At 36.9% G+C, this 16,338-nt stretch overlaps 1 protein-coding gene across 7 annotated transcripts in view; it reads right to left on the reverse strand.

Moving 5' to 3' along the window:
• ccser1 (coiled-coil serine-rich protein 1) overlaps nt 1-16,338 on the reverse strand; it is a 135,523-nt gene that overhangs the window by 51,755 nt on the left and 67,430 nt on the right. For 6 of the 7 annotated variants that reach the window (XM_044111488.1, XM_044111486.1, XM_044111487.1 and 3 more), the window contains one exon: nt 9,643-9,723. In XM_044111488.1, coding sequence (XP_043967423.1) covers nt 9,643-9,723 — 81 coding nt within the window. Of the gene's footprint in view, nt 1-8,889; nt 9,404-9,642; nt 9,724-16,338 lie in introns of those variants that run through there. The other variant, XM_044111490.1, reaches the window with a different exon arrangement.

A 16,338-nucleotide genomic window follows, 5' to 3' on the forward strand; every position in this document is an offset into this window, starting at 1 on the left:
AAAACAGATCATAGCCAGGAAACGAATATTGTACCAAGAAGTTAATACCAATAAAAACACAAATAAATGTATTCAATGAAGGGTAAAAGTGAAAAGACAAAAAGTTGTAAGTGAAGAATAACGCAAAATGTCCCATCTAGGGCAGGAAACTGCCTCTCTCCAGTTCCTGCTTCTCTCAGCCTTCCTTTTAATTCTATCCAGGCAGCGCTATTACTCAGTAAGGACCAGGCTGTACAAAATGATCTAGTTTACAGGAATAGGAATGGAAGACCTACATAGTCATACTCATCACCGGACTCGTCCATCCCTCTCCTGAAAGTGGAACAGATGTGGAAAGCACTGGTGACGCAGAATCATATCTCATTGTACATATTGATTCCGGGTTGTGAGCCCCAGGGAGATGCATGAAGCGTTCATTAAGAGCGGGTGGGGGTAGCTGAACATGATCTGTGTCAACACTTTACACAGGAGTAATGAGTAGACATAAGTAAATGCGTGCAGGACCAAAGGCTTCTTTTCCCCCCAGATGTAATGGATCGATAATAATGGACAAAACATCCCCAGAACAAAGGCAAAGAAAAATAACCTATGGATGTACTTTTTTCCTGAGGGCACAGTTACTGTAATTTTTACAAAGATGAAAGGAGACATGTGGTTGTGCTATATATAACCCCAGCTGACTACAGCCATGTATGTGTTTAAAGGAGTTCAATAAGATTAAAGGGCTAATATTAACATAAAAAAAATTTTCTAAATAATTATTACTTATGTTATCAAGAATATAATGATACCAGGCCTCTAGGTGCAGCAAGGTTTCTACTGTGTAATGTTTAAAGGAGCACATTAATACAGCAGTGAGTTCCCCATTCCCTTAATTCCTTTTCAGTAGAAATGAAACAGCTACTCCCTCTATATTTACACCAACCAAAATAATTGATCCGATGGCACCAGTGAAAAATATTAAAAAAGGTGAATAATAGCCAAGGTTTTGTTTGATGGTATCAAGAGGTAGCCATCCTTTAAACAGCATGCAAGAATAGATGCTGTAGTGACTGGAGCATAGAGTATCCTAGCAGTGCCCCTCCCCCACTTGTTGCTGTGCACTCCCTGTTGGCTGGCTGGAAGATAGCTAGTAAACTTCCCCATGGTTTAGAAGTAAAATATTTCAGGCCTTTACACACACAGTCTGTCACGAAAACTGGGTGAGTGCCATCTGTCTGTATGACGTTTCAAAACGACAGTGGGGAAGCCAGGAGCATTTTGTCTGTAAAGCTTCTGACTGGAGGCTAGCAATCTCTGCAGATAGCCTGAATGATTAAATATCAGTCAGGCAGATAGAGGTCTTACTAGAGGTCATAACACTTGCAGTTCCACACGAGGTAAAATTCTGCCCAATTACCTGGTTCACTTAAAAGTAGTAACAGATTTCTTAGTTGTTTATTCAATAATTTTATCTAAGTCTAAATAATGAAATCAAAGCAACAGTACCTGAATGTTACTGAGGCCACTTTATACAATGGTGATTTTCTTTTTTTTTTTTTTTCTCAAGCAAAAAAATAAATAAATAAATAAATAAATAGTTGATGTGTTTCTTTTGGGAGAGTCAGATAGCACACATTTTTGTTACCATGAGACTCAAGGTTGTCATCCAGAAAGAACGTCCTGCAGACCTATGCTTACTTATTAGAGTAAAAAATGCTGCAATTATTCTTTCTTTTGGAAACTTCACAATTGTATGATCTGTTTAACTGGATGATCCAGAACAAATCTCCATTGAAGATTGTTTATAGCTTTTGTGGAAGATTGTAACAGAGACGATCTCTTAGTAATGCAGCCAAAAAGCAAACTTACTCCAGTCAAGCTGCTCTCTGGAGCAGTTCACTCAAGAGATGAATATCATATGATAGAAAAAAGCCAAAATGCTTACTGGAAAAGAGTAAAGTTTAAGAATCAGTGTTTAATCGTCTGTGAATTCGAGTTTTTTTTCAAACTGAAGTCGGATACAAAACTCCCCCCCGCCTTTCTCTATTTATTTGCCTTCACAGACATCTTCAAAGTTTTTTTCCCACACAAAAATAAGAAAGAAAGAGAGGAAACTTGGCCCTTGGTTAGAAATTTCAATCGCAACCTCACGCTTCAGGGTCACGTTTAGGAATACATTTCTAAACGTGAGCTGTGAATGCCAGAAACCATGGAAACTGATAAATCTGTTATTTTGAACAAGAAAAAAAGGGTAGGCTTGGATAAATAAATTTGTTTATGCTTCATTTACAGTGTACTTTAAGTTATTTCTCTAATAAACATTCTCCATGTAAAGATGATTACTCAGAATGGGCAAGTTGCCACATATAATCTGGTAATTACTAATGATAAGTTATTGCACAGATAAAACCAAGGGCCCGCCATTTTTATCAATACACAAGATGATACATGAAGTATAAAGGATGTTTTTTTGCATACATACACTATTCCCTTTATATCGGCATCAACTTCTAAAAACAGTGAGAAACAAAGAGGGATAAATCTGCATGATAAACCCAAATGTTCCTCTATTCAGTTCTCTATCACAGCCCACGAGAAGACAATAAGCGAGTATCCCTCTGCTCTCTTCGTTCTTTTCATGGGGAGAAAAGGGATGACAAAAGAGGAGGATATGAAGCAAGGAAAAGAGACAGAAGTGGAAGGCCACAAAGAAAAGTTGCTCAACTCTACTGAGTATAGAAACCAACAGAGGAAGATAGTGAGAGAGAGTGGAAAAATGGAACAAGAGTGAGGTCTCCACCAAGCGCTGTTGATTCCCCCCCTAAAACGATGCTTTTAAGAATGCCCATGAAATTAGCTCGCTGAAAGAACGCAATCTCAATCGATTCAATCCCCCCTAAAAAGAAAAACTAAAAATTCAAACCACCATACCGCCAACTCGAATGAGGGTCTAAGGGACATAAAAAAAAAGCTTCTTTCTTTTCTCTCTAAATCCTCTCCTTTTATACTCTCTCAGTTTTTTTTTTTACCTCGTCACTGTAATGTCCAATCTCAGAAAGACAGACCTTAAAGGTTAAAAAAAATAGCATCTGTTAAAACTCTGACTAGTCAATTTGATGTGGAGTTGGTCTTTTTTTAATAGCTTTTTTGTCTAGGTGCAACATTTTGACACATGGAAAGTTTAACCTCTTTCACAAAGCACCCCATGCCTGGACTCCAACAAATTCTGTCTTGTCACTTCTGAAGTGAAAAGACGACAGCTGGTTTCTTACATACAAACCATCTCACAATAAGTGGCATAAAGATGTGTTCATTTTTCTATAAAGTGACTGCTCTGTTAATAAATGCTTCACTTTGTGACCTTCACAAAGATTACAATGTATTGTGTAACTGAACAGACGTCCGTTGGTAAGAATTTTTTATGTTCCACAGCAGGTATTTTATCTATGCAATTTTAAAACCCCTTCTTCATAATAAAAACTAAATCAAATATTATTACCCCTGAATGTCCTCATACTTGAGCTGGCAATTTAACCATCTCTGTTTAACAGCTGGCCGACTGAAGTGACGCGAAACAACTGGGGACCTGAAGGTCCCATAGTTAGAATAAATTTTTATCTCCCTCCTCTTCTCCAAAGGTACCCTGCTACACTTTTAGACAAGCTCAAGTTATTTTTGTTTAGCATATTACACTTATGAACATTAGCCCTTTCGCTCTTCACTTATTCATTCTAATCTACCCATTTTCTCGCCACATGGTTTAGACAACGGATGGAAAAGCACCTACTGTAACACCATCACCACCACCAAAGGCTCATGCGGTGAGGGCAGTGGCCACTGCATAACGCTCTCCTTAAGATCTACAACTTCATTGGCGGTCAACATTTTTGTTCACCATAAGTTGATTTTCACCAGAGAACAGCACTGAGACCAAATGGTCCCTTGTCCAATATTTATGCTCTCTGGCCCATGCCAGACGATGGCACCAGTGCCTGGGAGGTCTCACCTCGCTTATGTATGAGGTGAGACTCATAAGGTAAATGGTATTTTTCATCTGGTTCCGCAGGACACTGTTCTCAATGAATCACTTATCAGTGGGTGATGTAGCCAAAGGATGTGCATTTGTGTCTTCTGCCACTCTTCCAGTCTCTCTGTATCTCTGTTGCAACCTGCTGATGACACTCTAAGCTCATTGGCCACTTCCGTCTCAGAGCAACCCGTCTGAAGCCTTGCCATGGCAATGTACTGTTGGTCAACTATTAGTTGTTGTCTTGCTCTCATGATGCCAAAAATGTGAGGATAATGAGAAGGGCCATTTAAATACCAAATGTGATTGAAGCAGAAAATCCACAGGTTGATTTGTGGATCAATCACCACGATGAATTTTGCTGTTGTGAGAAAACAAGAAGTTGTGCAAAGAGTACTTAAAACATGTGCATTCGAAATTTGAGAAAAGGTCATATTAAGTTCACCTGTATAAGTCATAGTGCATTTTAGGTTCATTCTGAAATTTTTACCTGAAAGCTGAATGTCCCTAGGTTTTCCTGAGTAGTGCATTAATGTTTAAAATGTTGGGAAATACATTGTTATTAGAATTTAGAGCATGAACAACCATGCTCTTTTTGTTTTTGTTTTGCTACCGTACACTTTAGTTTGTTCGGAGAGTTTTGACATATTTTCTATTGCATTTCTTGCAATGGTTTTTGGTTTACTGTGTATACATAAAACAATAAAAAACTGAAATAATATCAGTAAAGAAATGCATATTAACTATGACCCCTATGATGTATAAAAACTGTAAAAAACAACAACCTTGCTATATATATATATATATATATATATATATATATATATATATATATATATATATATATATATATATATATATATATATATATATATAAAAAAAAGATGTTGTAATGTTTTGATGTAGATTTTATGGGATGACTGTCTGTAGAGTGGTTGTCTTGTAACCAGAAGGATCTAGGTTCGATTTCAGCACGTGTCGATGTGCCACTGGGCAAGGCACTTAACCCCAACTTGCCTACCGATATAGTACATTTAAACACCGATACATATTGGTGTATAAATATATGTGCGAATGGGTGAATGTGACTCTAGTAAAGCGTTTGAGTGGTCAAAATGATTGGAAAAGTGCTATATAAGTTCAATCCATTTTACTATTTTTTTATTTCTTTGGATGAACAGTACAAGCAAAATTAATTTCAAAGGATAGTAATTTTTTTTCAGAGTTATAACATTCACTCAATATATTTGTACCACAACTTGTGACCTTCCTTTTAATGACTGAAACATCTGACCTGTGTCCTGTTATCGTCCTGAAAATTGAAAATGTAACCTGGGCACATTCAATAGCAAAAGTTACATTTCAGTGGAACAGAGATGGTGCAAATGACCGTCCTCAGGACACAATGTTAAAAGAAAACAAGGGAGAGAAGAAAACTTTTGCAGACCAGGTTGTTCACTTCCAGGGATTGTCAAACTGAAGCCAGAAGAAGAGAGAATAAGAACAATGTGAGAAAAAGTGAGAGGACGTTCTAGAAAAGAAGGAGAACAAGTAGGAGGGAGAAAGAGTGAGGGAGCTGCTCGACCCTGAGAAGTGGTAGAAGCAGTAGAAATAGCTGCCCCACTTGTAGACACACTTTTCTGGTTTCTCACTGACTGTCCTTGATGCACTGGGGTAGCTAACCTATATAGCCCTGCTACATGCTGCAACGTCTCCCACAAAGTCTTGAACCTAGTCGAAAACGCATTTGGCCTCTATCTCCTTCATACACACATGTACGCACACATGGGGAGGGGTGGGAGGCTAAAATCAGGCCACACATGCTGGAAGCTACTGCTGAGTTAAGTCACCTGTGCTGTTAGCATAGCTTGCTAGCGGGCAGGCAGCTGCTCCTCTAATTAAGAGCTCATCTTCCAGAGGGGCCTACATATGGAGGTCTCTATAGCTTCATGATAGTCTTATGCTAGGCAGCAAAGCCATTTAAAACCAAGGACGTAGCATTGTAAAAGGTAGTTTTACAAAAACCAACAAGAAATAACTACTTGGTCCAATTTTCAAATTCAAAACTCATTGATGAGCGTCTTCGATAGATACAGACAAGACCAGATGTTGTAATACGTTATATAAATACATAATGGCAAAACTATTAGCATTCTTTAAATAGCTGAATGAGAGAAATATTGTCAGAATGGTTTTCAGAAATTATGACTCTCTTCAAGTTCAGAAGTTATTATAAAAACAGATACTATGCTGGATTTAAATAATTTTATCAGACATGTGATTTTCTCAGACATGATGTCATGGCACGCAAGCTTCTCATAGGTCAATTCACAAAATTTAAGTTCAGTGGAGGCACATCTGTGGATTTAACATGAACATAAAAACTTACATTTTGGGAATAAAAAAATTAGGAAGAGAATTGCGTACATGCGTACAAGTTTGATTCATATTTGGATATAATTTGGTATGTGTCACAAGACAACTGGTATCATGGGCAAAGAACACTGCTGAAATCTTGAAGCAACATCTCAAGACATCTGCCAAGAAGTGTGAAGTCATGTAAACAAGTTCTGACAGGAGACAAATTCCAGAACAAAATATAAAAAAGAAAACACAAAAGAAACCTTAAACATTTCATCCAACATAGCATATGCAAACTTCTGAAACATTTTTCAGGCTTTATGAAACAAAAACTGCATGTGACTTACTGACTGCGTGAATGAAGAATACCTGGTATGCTAATATTACTGTTTTCTACCTGCAGAGCAGATGAGACACTTAGCCACACTTCTTGCATTCAAATTATTACTCACCAATTAATCAAACCACTTCACCACAGAGAGGGGATGCAGCTGATTGGATCTTTTGAGCTTAATATCTTTTAAATGCATTGAATTGGTGGAATAGAAACAGAGCATATTTTTCACTTTGTGACGCTCCTGGTGAGGCAAATCAAGTTAATTGTCAGAAATTAGATTTAATTACATTTATTTAAATTAATTAGAATGTAAAAAAGAAGGAAAGAAAATATAAGATTTAAGAGCATTACACAACTTCACAAACTATAACCGTCAACAGCTAACTTTTTTCCCTGGGCTTTCAGTCCAAAGGAAAACTAAATATATGGATAGGCAATATGTGATGACATAAGTAAACTTGATTTATCTTGTGTTAATGGCTCATATATTGATGAGGCCAGAAAACATAACGATGAACAAATTGTACTGTCTGGGTAATAAATGTAAATATTTTACATTTAAGTTCCTTTGACAAAACAGCCTTTTATCAACTTTGCTGTTCACACCAGGACTAATAGCTGCTTCAGAACAACAAACACAAACAGCAACAAACAGAATGATACACAAACAAATGTTCAGATGTTGGAGCTTACACAAGACTCCCACACTTATGCTTTCTTCAGCCTTAAGTGCCAACTAGCACACAATAGTCTGTGGTCCTATTCAGGCTACCTAAGAAATGCATTAGTCAGTCCTGGTACTTGAAGTACAATGCAGTCATCCAATTCGTACCCTGTGGTGAATCCTAATGTAAAAAGAAAAAAAAAAACTAAACTAAAATGCAGAAAGGGAGAGATGTACAAAAACAAACAACTGGTATGATGACTGATGACAAGTGTGGCAAAATTACAGGATTCAGAGCTGTACCTGAATTCGGATGTAGCAATAAAGTGGCATTCTCCCCAGCCACAGTAAAAAGTTGTCTTGTTTGCACCTGCTTTGGCGACTTATTGTGAATCACAGAGGGGGAGTGTCACTAGCAATCATGTGCTGCACGGCAATTATGGAGTCAAGATTCACTCTGTGCCTCGTTGTGCATAGCTCACCTGTAGACTTAGTCAACATTTTGTTGCTACCAGAACTGAGGGATTTTACTTTCCACCAACGCTGAAATGCAAGGTTTTTCAAATCTTTTTTTATGATAAGACTATCCATTTAATCTACCGCAGATATTTTTTTTCTAACTAATATCGCATACATTTATTTGCTACACATTCAACATGCGGCAGAAAACGCTTCCTTTCCCATCTGTGGATGTTGAGTATGTTTTATCTGAAGGCTATAATGTCGCTTGTGCAGCGACATTATAGCGACATTATTGTACATCCCCACAAGCCAGCTCCTTTGTGAAATATTTCTATCAGATCTTGTCCTGTCACCACCAGCATGTAAAATAAACACATAAACAGAACATATTAAACTGGTCTTTCAGACTTCAACATTCAAAACAGGTCTCATTATTATTGCATGGAGCCCATGCCTAGATTTGAGCCTCAAATCTAGGCTCAAATCTAGATTTGCATCGGTGCATCTCTCAAAAGGAGATGCACCGGCAAAACCTTAGATTTAAATGTTTTAGCTGATCCATCTGACTGTCATAGTATCATAAAATGTGTGTTTGTTGGGGGGTGATGCTATTTGTTAAAAAATCTCTAACAAACCTCTGAGACCTTCAAAGAACAGCTGGATTTATACTGAGGATAAATTACACACAGGTGGACTCCAATTATTAAATGGGAAACTTCTGAAAGTATTTAGTTGCACAAGAGTTTATTTGTGGTACATGGAACTGAATAACAATTTATGGTACACTTTTCAGTTCAGATATTTGTGAAAACTCTTAAAATTGTTCCAGTAAAGTGCATTGTTTTATGGTTTTAACAAACGGACAAACTGTGCATACATGGTTTTTAAATATTCTTCAGATAAACTATACTCAAGGTTCCTACGTGTTCAAATGTAGAACTTGTATACCGTTGGTCTTCACACAAATAATTAAATTAAAAAAAACATACAAGGTAATAAGAGAGTGTATATATAAAAAAAAAATTCCACTCTCAAAAAGCTTTTTCTTTTTCTTCCTATATTTTGGGCATACTAATCTATTTCTGTCTCATCCAAATAATGCTTTTCATTTTGCTCTCAACGCTGCATGATTTTATTCAAACACCGCCTTTGTGTGCTTTTGCATCTGAGTGGATAAGTCAGCGTGTTGTGTGGGTATTGTGCACCCACTCGCTCACACAATGGCAAAGGCAAAGCTTTTTCCGTTTCACAATGTTTCTTGCCAACTTTATACACACCAGGATTAAAGGTATAAAAGAACCTTTGGAGCAGGGAAGATGAAGAAAAGGTGTTTTAAAAGGAAGAAAAGGGAGAAGAGGAGACAGACCCCAAAAACTCTGCTCTGGTTTCCGTTACAGGCAGCCATTTTTAGACAGTCATCCATTAAGTCTCCTGCGCTCCCATACTGTCAGCCTTTAGAGAAGCCAAAGAGGCCATGTCAGCTGAGGGCATTGAGCAGGCAGGCAGGAAGCAGCGCTCTTTCTGAGCACTGCGGGACTTTGAAGGCAGAATGGGAGGAGCAGGTAGTGGACTATAATACAGAGCAAAACATGTTGGGAGAGAGAAAATGGAGATGGAGCAAAACTTGGACCACAACAGAAAGAATTAAGAGAAGTTGATATGAGCTAGGCCATAGCATAACAAAAAGGAAATCTGTATTAAAACTGTGCTTTGCTTAGTGGCTAGGCAAGTGTCAGAAAATGAAGTGTGTAATGCCGTGTTTGTGTTTCAATCTGACAGGGCCACTCACTGTGTCTGTGAGCATCTTACCTCTGCCCCTGTGTGTTCTGTCTGCGTTGTGCGATCAGTCATTTGGCAGTCTTTCATCTTCAGGGCTGCTCTGGCACTCTCCTGCATACAAAACAAACACACATGCATCAGTCATGTCCACAACCCTCCCACAAACATCAAAAACAAACAAATGAGAGGTGCTGCTCCCCCTGCAGACCTGTTGACTGCCTCTGCTTACTGTACAGCGCACTGGAAAAAGTATTGCTCCCTTCACTGATTTCTACCGTTTTAGCATTTTGTCATAAGTCTTAAGATTTTAGGTCAATACCAAACAATTACTATAACACTAAATATAGCTTGAGTAAATACAGAAAGTAATATTTAATGCTGTAGTTGTTGAAGGAAAATACTAATCATTCTGGTCCTACGTGAAAAAATAATTTCCTCTAAAAAGTAATGACTGGTTTTACCAATATTGAAGGCAACGACTGTCAGCAAAGGGTTTGCAATAAATGGCAATCAGTCTTGTACATCACTGTGGAGGTCTTTGGCTCACTCTTGTTGGAATAATTGCTTTAATTCAGGCACATTAGAGGGTTTTCAAGCATGAATGGCCTATTTAATGTCATGCAACAGCATTTCAGGGGTTTTTTGAGCCTTTGTGAATATGACCTGTTGGTGTACTGTGGATCATTGTGCTGCTGCATAGCCTAAGTGTGCTTGCGCTTAGGGTCACAAATTGAGGACCATACACTCTCTTTCAGAATTGTCTGATAAGGAGTAGTGTTCATGTTTTATATAATAAAGATAATATATCCAAATCCTGAAGAAGTAAAGTACCCTCAGAGGCCCAGACCATAGCGCTACCACCAAAAACGATCATGTTTTTGTAGAATGCTGCATTACTTTTATACCAGATGACACAGGATTGAGGAGAAAGAAATTCTCCTCAATCCACATATTTTCCCAACTACAGCAAAATTGTTTTTGTAAATTGTGATCATTCAGTTGTGTTCTTTTTAGTTAGCAGTGTTGTTCCTCCATACTGTTGAATCATGAATATGGATGATAACTGAGGCAGCTAAGGCCAGCAGAGCTTTAAGATGTTGCTCTGGGTTCCTTTGTCACATCCTCATGGAGCTATCAATGGACCTTTTATTATTTTGGTCGACTGGCAACTCCTTAGAATCTGTTCTTGAAATTCTTCAGTTTGGAAAATTATGTGTTGGTCATAAATATCATTTAGCTGTATCGTAAGAAAGCTTTTATTTAAGTGATTGATTGAAAGGTCAGGCTGGTTGTAGTTTTTGAAACTTTTTTCAGCCGTTCTAAAGTCCTTACACTGGGTTCTTGTGGCTCAGAGCTATTTTTGCATCACAAAACATCACTTTTCTATTGTTGTATCAATCTCCAAACATGGAGAATCAGAGTTCAGTTTTTATGTTCCTCTATTACGGAACAATATTCCAGAAAACTGCAAAAATGCTGAAATTCTGAATTCTTGCATTTGTGTCGATACTGACTCAAGGTTAAACATCCATTTGCTTAGAGTTGGTTTATACATATAACTGGAATGGCATAAATTCTAGTCTGCATTCCAACTTTTAATTTTTTTCCTTCACTATGCCACTGCAATGTAATGTTTTATGTTACCATCGTGTAAAGCACATTGAATTCCCTTTTTGATGAAATGTGTTATACAATAAACTTGCTTTGCCTTGATGATGTGGAACATTTAAGTGTGCAAAAAAAAAAAATCATAAGAAATCTGCAAGCGGGCAAATACTTTTCTATATGTATCCATGCTTTGCTAATTGTCATAAGGAACATGTAAAGCAACCCACAACAACATCAAGCATTTTATCTGGAAATCATAAATGTCATAAAAAGGGGCAAAATTGCGGGGGCATAAGGCGACACTGCTTAAGTGGGAAGGAATTAATAAAAATGGAAAGGTAAAGCTGGCCAACATGAAAAAAAAGTCCTTCAAGGAGATAATTAATGGGTTTTATTTGGCAGATTTATAGATGGTTGTAGTCCGAGAAGCACTGGCACTTTTCAACAAAATACAGCAATTTTATCTGGACCCAAGTACCAGCCAACTCCTCTCTTACCTCTACGTGATTATTTTTAAAACGAAGGTTGCAAGGCCTAAGAGGAACCCTGCACCATTTCCACTGGGAGCACTTTACGACGTTGTCACTAATCATTCTGACATTTTCTCCCTGTGCCGCTCATGGGTTGGAGAACAGAACGGGTTGAAAGTTGCAGTGAATATGACATATGGAGAAATTGATTAACCTCGATAAAAATTAATCAACCAAATTAAAACAAGGTTTATCGTAAGGGGAGTAAAAGAAAAGCATTTATATTTCAGCTCTGAACCTGCATTTATAGTCCTCTTCAAATTCAGCACAAATCCAGTTGAAAAACCGCAGTTTCCATTAATCGTGTCTGACTACATGAAAAGCAAAATGGGCTTTCTTAAGCTTAATGGTGCATTCAAAGTACCAACAGAAAACTTAAGAAAAGTGAATCTGAGTTTTTCTATGAGATAATAAATAGGATTTCACTGGCAGATTTGCAGAATAAGAAAACTGTCTGTGGCCTGCCCTTCACATCTGATGCTACACTTTAACTTTGCTTGGGAATAAATGTTTATCTAAAGCAGAACCATTACACTATCCAACCAGAGTTCAAGCATATAATGCAAACACAACAGTGAAGTTTCATAGATCTGAAGAAGACCTGGTTATGACATACAGATAAAAACAAGGTTAAGATCTGGTTAAATTACAGAAACAACCCAGAAAGTGATGATGCACTTACAAATTTATTTATCATTCCTTTATATTTTAAGGACCCAGAATTTCTAGGAAAATTGCAAGATTATGCATGCATTTATTAAGAGTTTCAAACATATATGAGCTTGAATTACTATATTCTGACAGCTATTGACACAAATGGACAGATTCTCAAGAGATTTTAGCATACATAAGTGACCACATGGACTTCACTTTTGCAAGCAAATGGGGAAAAGGCACAAATATAAAAACAGGAGAAAACTTTTGAGGAATTTCTGCAATCATATAGTGAAAGAAAGGTGTCCCCAGATGACCACACAGAACCAATTTAGAAAACAGCAACAAAATTTCCTTTCACTCACACTCATGACATCAGAAAAACTCTCTGGAGGAAGGCTGAGTATTTCATTGTACTGCACATTAGCTGTAGGGGACTCAGACTAAACCCATTTGGGGAATATACATGTACTTGTGAGCTAAAAACATTTTTTCTAGATGGTTTAACTCTAATTTGTTCAGGATTAATTTGCCGTTACAGACAGGAAGGGGGTATGAGAGGCAGGGGGGCCATGTGTTAGAATAAATGAGCAGACATAATCTGATGGAAAATTGAATTCGTTTTCATTAAAAGGTGGTTTTAAAATAGCTACGCAAGTCTAAAGACAATGTATTTGTAAATTTGAACAGCAGGAAATATAATATTATTGTAAAATCTTTTGTAGCTCTGGTGGACTTTCATGACAGAAGTTTTACATGAAATGCATGAAAAACATGAAGCAATGGCCTGCAAGTCAAGAACCCAGGATATCTGTGTCAAGAACTATTCCCTCTGTATCTGCAAGCGGGCAAATACTTTTCTATAGCCCTCTGTATTAGAGCAGGCGCCCCACCTGCTTTAATGCTACAACACAAAACCCCGCTAATCATATTGCTCTAGAGAGAAATTATATGAGTAAGATAAATGTCATAGTGATTGCCAATTTGCTTGATTTTAGTATTAGGTCCACATCAGTTGCACCAAACAAAATTAAAATGGAAAACAGATTAAAACAGGCTGCTGACGGGGAAATAAACCGGGGTGATAGAGGAAGATGAAAGAGTAAAAGAAAAAATGGATGCGAGTGCCAAAAAGTGATCAAACAAACAGATGTTGTATGAGACTCAAGTCAGTGGGTTGTACTGGCATCGCTTACTGCTTTAACACTGACACATTATTCTGCAAAGGCTTGGCATAATGTCTGCATTCCATTACTTTGATGGAACAGGTGACAAATTACAGACATGCAGATGACAAATGATGATAGATTTTTGCTGTATTGAGCATTTCAGTAGCTGTTCCAAGAACCAAGGTAAGAAAAGCACCAGAAAAATACAGTAATACAATATATTTTTCACTAAATGTGTTAGGTTATACGAGTATTGAAAGATGGAACAAGACGGAATTAAGGGATTGCTTTCCATCTTTGGCTCTTTATCTTCGTATGGGAGAAATTTCAGTCTGAGCACAATAATTCTGCTGTTCAACTGTGCACGCATGAGCGAACAGCTTATAAATACAAAGACAGAGAAGGTTTTTTTTTTTCAGCTGATACTTATGAAAATTCTACGGCACCATTGTTGCTTTTCTTTTCCCTCATCTTTAATGGTGGATTTTCCCCCCCCCCAGCCACTGTCCTCTATGGCAAGGATAAATATGTTGCCTTGAAAGATAAACGCCTTAGTTTGCAGAACTTTTCTATTGAGTTTTACGTCAGAATCTATTTTTACACACTTCGAAATTTGAAATGGCTAGCATCCGCTACAAAGAAAAACACAATTTCACAGAAAAATGTCAGGGCACAAAATCACTTCAAATCTCCCAGAACTGTCTGGTTATAATCTTTCAACCGTAAATGAATCTGCTTTAACTTCACCAAACCCTGTCAGGTAAAAAGGTTTGGCATGAATTACAAAACAGAACTTTGACAAGTTGATTTATTAATTACTTAATTAATAATTACTTTCTGTATTCACATTTTCTAATATAAAGATCAGGGTTGACATCATAACAACTGAATGGTGAGGTGAACAACACTAACTCTTGATCACAGTAGATTTCCTCAAAGTTGTTTGAAGAAAGATCACTGGTCAACTTAATAATGTTAAGCCTCGTACAGTTTTTACATTTGAGGCTTTGGGCAATCTTATACGCAGGAACCTCAAACCAATTGTCAATGTCAGCTTTAATAAAGTTGATCAAAGTATTTTACAAGATAAAACTTTAGAAAAAAAAACATGGTAAAGTCGTGCTGTGGTACATTATCTTGTGGTAGATTAGGTGGGGTCCTCATGGAGTAACATGAGGACCCCACCTCACAACTAACAGAACTTCCAGGCTGATCATTTCTGTCTACCAGACATCACAGTCAATTTTCAGGGGATCTGGTGGAATCCATGCCTTGACTGGTCAGGGCTACTTTGGCAGCAAAAGCAGGACCGCCAGACTCTTTGTCCATATTTTTGTACCAGATAAGTCTTCTTTTCAGCACCTTAAAGACTTAAAGATGCTTTACATCTTTAATAGTATATCTGGAAGTTTCAGTAAACTAAATTAAAGATTTCTGAATACATTATTCAAGAACATTATGACTTAAATTCAACAATTCCAACAATTCCAGAAAAAAATCTTAAATTTAGGTAAGGCAGCTTATTTAATTTGTTGACAACTTATATTTAATTTGCTTAATAACATTTGCAAGTTGGATTAAACATTGTCTGCTTATGTTTATTGACTCTGGTATAGAAGCCCCTTTCTTCTATACACAGGTTTGCTCATTTCAATGCCAGTAAGCTCCATTACAGTGATTGATGGCTGGTTTTAGCCAACGACTGAAATGTCTGAATTCAAACCAAACTTTATAAATCTTACACTCTCATGACAAATGAGCTGGAAGTGGAACATAAACAAGAAGCTTTTGATTTTAATTTGTCTAAACAAACAATAAGAAAGTTTTACAATCAGAGATTTTTTAATGAGTAATTGGCAAGTCTAAATATCTGACAATAAATCCCTCCTAAAGGGAATGTTTGCCGTGGCAAACATGGACGTGATGCAATTTGGATGCATCATGTCCATTGTGTTTTTCTAACAATTTAACAACATCTGAAACTCTTCAGCAGAATCTATAACACGTGGAACAAATGAATGCTGCCAGAATATTCAACAGAAAAATTTTTATATTGAAACAGAATGGAAGAAGCAATAATTAATCTGAACCATATATTTAGACATACAAGACACATAGATTTAGGAATAGTTATTACTTTTTTTCAAATTCAGAAGTTTACATGCACGATAGTTCCCACACCTTTGAACAATATGACAACACCTAACTGATGTAATTTTGAAATTTTTTCAGTCAAATGTAAGAGGTTAGATATAGCAATTTCTGTTAAAAAACACTCAATTTATTCTTAAAATTGAGTAAGGAACTCAAAGCTTGGCCACAAAGACTCATTTGTGGCCAAGCTTCCAAATGAACAACAACCCAATAATGTTTTAAATTGGTCTTCAGTCCTGTAGACAATCTCTGAACAGAACTGAAAATGGGCCACACTCCAGTTTTTGGGAACCCAAAATGTATGATGTTGCTCATATGACTTAAAAGACAATTCTATCAAATACTAAGGAAGTCTATGTAAACATCTGAATGTCAAGAAATGAAAAACAAAATTTTTCCTTTGATTATAAAATACAACAAGTTGTATTTAGCAAATAAAGATTATTTTTGGGAATCCTAACTGATCCACAACAATGATTTGTCTTTGTATGCAGTATTTATAAATAATGATTTCAACTGTAACTGAATGAACCAAGTATAAATAAATCTATGCAAATTTAAGACTTTCAAAACCCCAAAATTGATATGGTTAAATATGAGACTTCTGACTT

The sequence above is a fragment of the Gambusia affinis genome, linkage group LG03 (genome assembly GCF_019740435.1).
Source record: "Gambusia affinis linkage group LG03, SWU_Gaff_1.0, whole genome shotgun sequence".
NCBI lineage: Eukaryota > Metazoa > Chordata > Actinopteri > Cyprinodontiformes > Poeciliidae > Gambusia > Gambusia affinis.